At 43.3% G+C, this 7,208-nt stretch overlaps 3 protein-coding genes across 3 annotated transcripts; 2 read left to right on the forward strand and 1 right to left on the reverse strand.

Moving 5' to 3' along the window:
* Window positions 1-1,203: 1,203 nt before the first annotated feature.
* On the forward strand, window positions 1,204-3,522 carry AK88_02202 (uncharacterized protein; the record flags this gene model as incomplete). The annotated part of the gene is made up of 1 exon (XM_012479836.1): window positions 1,204-3,522. One exon carries the CDS (start codon window positions 1,204-1,206, stop codon window positions 3,520-3,522), a length of 2,319 nt encoding a protein of 772 aa, XP_012335259.1.
* A 1,006-nt stretch (window positions 3,523-4,528) lies between these two features.
* Window positions 4,529-6,391, forward strand: AK88_02203 (uncharacterized protein; the record flags this gene model as incomplete). The annotated part of the gene is made up of 1 exon (XM_012479837.1): window positions 4,529-6,391. The coding sequence occupies one exon, from the start codon at window positions 4,529-4,531 to the stop codon at window positions 6,389-6,391; it is 1,863 nt and encodes a 620-aa protein (XP_012335260.1).
* Window positions 6,392-6,757: 366 nt separating this feature from the next.
* On the reverse strand, window positions 6,758-7,179 carry AK88_02204 (uncharacterized protein; the record flags this gene model as incomplete). Its single annotated transcript, XM_012479838.1, has 2 exons — window positions 6,758-7,096; window positions 7,153-7,179. 2 exons carry the CDS (start codon window positions 7,177-7,179, stop codon window positions 6,758-6,760), a joined length of 366 nt encoding a protein of 121 aa, XP_012335261.1.
* Window positions 7,180-7,208: the final 29 nt, after the last annotated feature.

The raw sequence follows: 7,208 nt of genomic DNA on the forward strand, positions 1-7,208 counted from the left end.
TTTTTTTTTTTTTTCCCTGTGGTTGTCGCGAACATGATTAGGGTAAACATTGTTGGCATGTAGAGGGGCGTACACACATGGGTGAAGATCAAAATGGAAGAAGCGCCCCCCACATTTCCTTTCACACGCGTTCGTCCGTAGCTATTGGAAACAAAACAAAGGGGCATACACGATGGCCGTGGCAAGTGGGCCCATTCCACCCATAGAACTGTGCGCACCTGTTGTGCACCCCACGTACACATGCAACCCTGCGTAGGGGACAAATCTCCTGCCAACGACCACACCACTTCCCCTTATGTGGCAAGTGAAAGATGGCCCTGGAATTGCAACGGAGTACGTAGCACATTGAAAAAGAATATTCACAAGGTGGGCAATTCCTTCGAAACGCCCCACGCGAAACGCGAAACGCGAAATACACAACAGTTGCCACACTGGTAGAGCGCGCCTACAGTGCGCATACGTCTCCCTCGTCGCACGTACCAAATGGTTAACACATGCGTTCTGTTCAGGAAAAAACAAAACAAAAAAAAAAAAAATTCACACACACATGTGCACAGTGAGAAAGGAATGCCATGCAGGACGTGCAAATCTCGCGCCGCCATCATCCCCTCCACCTGGGCGACGTTATTACTAACTCGTGCAACAGTTGACGTTGCAACACAGGGGGCAAAAAAAATAAATACAGGAACAATTGGTTTATTTCTTTTTCTCACAACAGAACAACAACAAAAAAAAAAAAATCCTACCCACGTATGCACATATAAATACACCTGTGTAGTTGTATCAATTTTTTGCAACTTTTCGTGTTTCGTGTTTCGTGTTTCGTGTTTCGTGTTTCTTTTTTTTTTTTTTTTTTTTTTTTTTTTTTTTTTTTTTTTTTTTTTTGTATTTCCCCTTTCTTCCTCTGCAACCGGACCGGTGCACACGTCGACTGGGCAGCTTTGACGAGTCGGTATTCACTTGACAACAATTTTTTTTTTTTTTTTTCTCCTGGGAATGGTACCACGTTTTCCTGCTGTGTGAATTTTGCAGGACTACAACATTTGGTCAATTTTTTTTTTTTTTATCGTCCACGTGGCGACGCCTTTCTCGTATGAGGACGAAATTGTCACCTACGCACCGCGGTGTTACAAGTACGCATTATATATATTTCTTCACACTGAACACACACGCGTGTAGCTGCGCAAAGGTGACAAGCCAACCATGGAGACAGAAAAGAAAGAGACAGACTCGATGGAAGAAATGAAGTCCTCCACGGAGCATGTGGTGGATGAAAAATCAATCTCAAATCTAGCATCCATGGAAAATACAAAAAATGAACAAATAAATATAGAAGAGAATAATTATAATTATTTTAATTACACACAGAATGAAACTCTTGTGAAAAATGAACTCCAATCAATGCATAATAAATGTACAGAGGGACCACAAAAAAATATTTTCAGTGAACGCAATTTGAAAAATGGGGACAGCGATAGTTTGGAAATTAATTTACCTGACCAAGACAAGGACGATGCGGACCACTACTACACCGACACGGAGACGAACACACAAATGAAGAATCAACACGACATGCTACACATTTTGCAGGATGCAGATGGAAAGTTCGGCTTGGCAGGGGCTCCCGGGATGGGTACCCCAATAAACAGTCAACACCCTTCGGGGGGACCTGCATTAGCAAATACAGGTGACGCAGCGGAGGCATACGGGGCCGTGCTCAAGGAGGGAGACATAAATGATGATCCCACTTCGAACACAAGCAACCATCACCACGTTGCCTCCACTCATCAGCAAGACCACGGGGGAGTAGCAGCAGCGGAAGGAGCTGTTGGGGGGAACCCTTTTGGAGGCCCCACCCAGGGGGATGACCAAGCAAGCAGTCACTCCCCTACCGCTAAAGACAAAACGGAAACGCATATAATTCCTAACAAGGATTTAATCAAGGCGAAAAAAAGCAAAGACAAAAGTGCAGACGAGTATAGAAGTAAATATAAGAATAAATTTTTGCGCCTCTTTCGACAAAAGATTTGCTCCAATAAAGCAAAGGACGAACAAATGTGTATGAATGAGGTGGCTTGTGTTGTGGAAGGCATGGGAGAGAAGCGCCGTGCCAGCAGCACAGATGGAGGTAGTGCAGTAGGGCATGCTCAGCAGAACTTGAGTGGAAGCTTCAAACAGTACAGCGGACAAAACGGGCAGGGAGGCGTCCACGAGGGATGCACCAGTGAGACACACATCCCGATCCATATCTCCACTGCAGAAATGCACGCAGGAGGGGACAATCAACCGACGCCAATCATGTTACAAAAGAAAGAAAGTGTGACGGGAAATGTGCAACAGAGTCACGCGTACTCCATTAAGACAGAAGACAACCTCGTCATGCATTTGAAAAATGAAAATATGCTAGGCGTTGATTTGGAGGCTCATAGGAGAAGTATAGGCACTACGGATGGAATGGCTACATGCAGATCAGCTGGCGAACATGCTGAGCGAAGGGAACAACGACTTTCCTGTGAGTGGCTCGATAAAAAGGTTTACAGCTTAGAAAAAATAAAATCGTTCATGTCTAACAATACCTTTTTAAAAGAAAAAAAATATTTTCTTCAAAAAAAAAAAAAACAATTATCCAAGGAACTAAATTTTTTTTGCCACCACTACAATGTGCTCTTGTGTTTTTTCCTGTACATTTTATGTTTCGCCTTCGTTGCAGCATCCATATGTTATGACTCATGGAAGATACACCAAATCGAGCTGGCCTCTGATAGCACCGAGAAGGTAGTGCACATTGATATCGGTGCAACAACCATTAGAAGAGTAGAAAAAGTTTCAAATAAAAATGGAGACGTTACTCTTTCCATCGACAAAGAACAAAATATGGAGTCACTAATAAGACATGAAATTTGTAAACCAGTTACAAAAGAAGAATTAGAAAATTTTTTAATCCTTTTAGCATCTAATAATAAGCTAAAGTATGAACAGAATCTAATTGATCCCACAAAAGGGAAAGTAACAGATGATTTTCTCGCAGATGCACTGAAAAATCCTGCACATGTAGGGCTACTAAGGGATGACAAGCTAGTCTTATCGAGGAAACACATTTTTGGATCCACCATATATAATCTCGAGTGTAAATTTTTGAACAACATGAACAAGGCAGGCACATATCACATGATTCTACTCTACGCAGTATTATTTTTTCTACTAATACCAATATGCCTCCTGTTTCATATTCTTCTTAATTATAAAAAGGGGACAAATGTAAAGCTGGTCAAGTATATCTCCTTCGTACTTGTTAATTTAGCCCTCATCACGATGATCTCCTCCCTGTTTTCTGTGAACCGAGCTTACAACATCCCTTTGTGTGTCATGCCAGATGGAAGTTCTAACATTTGTGAGGATGGCACTTCCATTCACTTAATTCGCTCCTCCATTATTTTGTTAATTTTTTCTAATTTGTTCTTTTGTAAATTTGTTAATGTGGTTCGAAAGAAGAGCAGCACTCTCACGGGCTCCCTCGTCTGACTTAACACCACCGCGCGGGGGGTACTAAGCAACATGTGTACCCCGTCACAAATGAGGGGTGCTGTCGAATTGTTTTGCGCTGTAATTTTTTTTTTTTTTTTGCAAACCCAACAACTGGGCGGGCAGGGGAGTAAGAAAAGTCTTCTCCCCCTTTGTTGTGTAACCATGTGGGGCACTGCCCACCCCTATAAAACTCATTAACTTTTTTTTTTGTTTTTTTTTTTTTCCCTCCTTTGTATATATTATCCTCGGTGTGCATTTTTGAACCATATTCAAAACGCTACATTTTTTTTTACAAAGGTGATGTCGCAAATGGTATTTTAAAGCATACATGGGGATGGCATCCTCCCGCCTCACCAGGTGGCGACGTACACTGTTATACATTTTCCCTTTTGCAAATGTGATCCTTTCTCCACATCGCCATGTGTGGAATATGAAATGATGGTTCTCGCAAATGGCGACGTGCCAAATGGCGCTGCAAAAAGTCAACAGGTGCACTAAACCCGTGGTCGATTTTCTGCACAGCGTTCACGCGGTTATTTTTCCCCCCCCCTTTTTTCGTCGTGGAACTATTTTTTACGCCCTTTTTTTTTTTTGTGATTTCTTTTTTTAGGGGGATACATCCCTCCAATCAATGGGGAGCACATGACGCGTTACACTCCACGGTTGAGTGAATGGTTCATTTGAAACCAGCACTGGGGCAACTCTCCTCATCCGTCACGTCGTGGAAAAAGCTCACCGTTGTAGGCTGTACCCCCGCCTTGTTATCATTTGCGAAGGACAAACAATGAGGGTTCCTCTCTCCCCGGGCCCAGCCCACCTGTTACTGCGGCGGGGATGGGGTAACAGAATAACAGCTGTGAAGACTCTGGCCGCCCCGAATTGTCACCCCCACAGGAGCGTTGCCAGTGCGCACATGCGGCATGGGATGCACATGAGGCATGGCATGCAAATGCAGAAGGGGGCGCAAATAGGGTACACCATGCAAACACGGCACAGGGCGCACATGCAGCAGAGGACGCACATGCAGCAGAGGACGCACCAATCGGAAGACGAGCTAGAGAAAACCATAAAACTGGTGGAACAAATTTTAAAAGAAAATAATTTCAACGTGTACATGAAGGGAATGGACGATGGGGTGGTCCCCAAAGCAGCTCCTAAAGAGATAGACGCGTATAAATTTGTGCACCTACTAAACAGAATTCTCGTTTTGAGTAGAGAAGCCGAGGGATCCTCCGATATGAAAACAAACATATGGGAATGCCCGACATTTTTAAACCTGCTGGGTTATATCAAGCTAAAAATGGCGTCATTTAACATTCATGAAATGTTCCTCTTCGCCTTGTGCTTTTCGAAAATACAATTCATGCCTCAGATGCTAATTCAAGATTTTCTCTTAGCTGTAAAAGAGAAACCCTACTTACAAACTTTCTTTGAACAAGACGTACATAAATTTTTTCAGTTTTTTTTTATCGTTAGTAATATTAAGAACGTGCGGGTGGGGGACCAGACGGATTCCCTCTTCGCCACCTTTGCGAATAATTTTGTGCAGGTCGTTTGGGACTTCCTGGACATGTCAGGCGGCTTACCCGGCGACGTACACAGCGACATGTCAGGCGGCTTACCCGGCGACGAACACAGCGACATGTCAAGCCGCTTGCCGGGCGACATATCGAGCCGCTTGACAAGCCGCTTGCCCCTCGAATGCTACCACCTCCTGTTGGTCGGCCTCCACAACGCAAACGTGAGGAACGCCCCGCTGATGCACCGAGTGGCCACCGAAATAGTGCACCTCCTAAACGCACACCACACCCTCGACAAGCAGGACCGCATTGATGCAGCGAAGAAACTCATTAACATTTACCTGGCGTATGTCTCGCTGCGATGTGAAAACTATCACCTGTATGAAAAGCTAAATACTTTTATGTATAACCTTATTGAAGAACTACCATCGGCTAGCTGTCTAACTCTTCTACTCTCCCTAGCGACCCTGAAGGAACAAAAGTGTTTTAACTTCCCCCTATGTATGCTTTCATCATTGGAGAAGCATTTCTGTGGCAAATTTTATTCACTTGACGCAAAGGATTTGCTTCTACTAATTTATTTATTCACTTACTTGAACTTGCATGTAGCAAATGCAGACGCGTACGTGTGTATGTTGGACCACCTCTTCAATGTTCACAAGTTTGAAGCATCTCACGAAGATGAACGAGTTAAAATGTTTCAGATTTATGTCACCTTGATGCAGTCCTTCCCGAGTGAAGTGTCGCAGGGCGGCCAGAATGACCCCTCTGCGGGAAAATCAACAGCAGCAGGTGGCATGGACTATGAGGGAAGAAGCCACACAAACGAACATTGCGACAGCGAAGTAGAAGTAAACGAGTCAGACCAACGTACACGCCGAACCAAGCTGCAAAACGTTCTACGACAGATACAAGCAAGTATGCAATTGGAGCATGAACAGAACCCACCAGAATACGCACAGGAGTTACATGAACAAGTGAATAACGTGCACGCCATGTTACTCGAGATGAGCGGCAACACTTTCTTCATTAACCATTTGAGCAAGAACACAGTCCTACTTAACTACTACCTTAGTCATATCAGCTTCGATCTTAAAAAAGAGGAGAACCCAGAAACGGAGCCTCAAAAAGTGGTTATCCTTTTTGACTCGGATAGAACCCACTTGTCAGATGACTCATTCGATATTTACTTTAACATGAAGCGGAACCATCTGGCCTCGTTAAATATAAAGTGCTTTTCAATTAAGCTGCACCAGTGGAGGGAGCTTTCTCCCGAGGAGCAAAGACAGTTCATCGCGTTTGAGTTAGCACGGCGATACTTGCCCAGCGCGGCGACTTCTACCTAGCAGGTGTGTGAGTAGCTCTTCACCACTGCACAGAGGCATTCTTTTTTTAATTTTACTTTTTTTTGTTACCCTGTGTTTTTCATCGTGAAATGCTAATAATGCAAAGACGCGGCGGTTAGTTTTACGAGTTGGTTCGTCCGATCAGTCACATTACACTTGTCCGCGAATCAACCAAATTGAACATTAATTTTTTATTCTTTAATTAGTTTTTTTTTTTTTTTTTAACAAAAAGGTTAGGGGCGGGGAGAGCGAAAAAAAAAGGGCACACACATATATACATACATATACATATATATACATATGTATGTATGTAACAAAGGGGGTAGGAAGCAGGACGGACAGCAAGGAGTAGCCGGACCAACTGCGCTAGTAGTCCTCGGCGAACTCCTCTGCATCCTCCTCATTCTCGTAATCCTCCTCGTCGTAGGACAGATCACCATAAATCATGTCGACCTCATCCTTATAATTCTTAAGAGCATTTTTGACCTCATTGGGTTTTTTCTTATTTATGAGGGCATACCTTTTTTTCTTTTCCCTCTTTTCAATAAGCTCCTGAATCTTCCTGTTAATACTTTGCAGTTCCTTATCTTCTAATTTCACTTCGCACGCAGGAAGGATAATGGAGAGCAGCCTTTCTATGGCTACACTCTTCGCTTTACTTTCGTGTATTCTCGCTGCTAAAATTTCTCCTAACGTTTCACAGTCCTTTATGGAGTTTAGAGGGGTACTCTCTAGGGTTATAATTTTTTCTTGTGGTTTACTTTTAGCTGGGGCATCACTTTGTTCATTTTTTTTTTTTTTTTTTTTTTTTTTTTTT

This window comes from Plasmodium fragile (assembly GCF_000956335.1).
Source record: "Plasmodium fragile strain nilgiri unplaced genomic scaffold supercont1.21, whole genome shotgun sequence".
Lineage (NCBI taxonomy): Eukaryota > Apicomplexa > Aconoidasida > Haemosporida > Plasmodiidae > Plasmodium > Plasmodium fragile.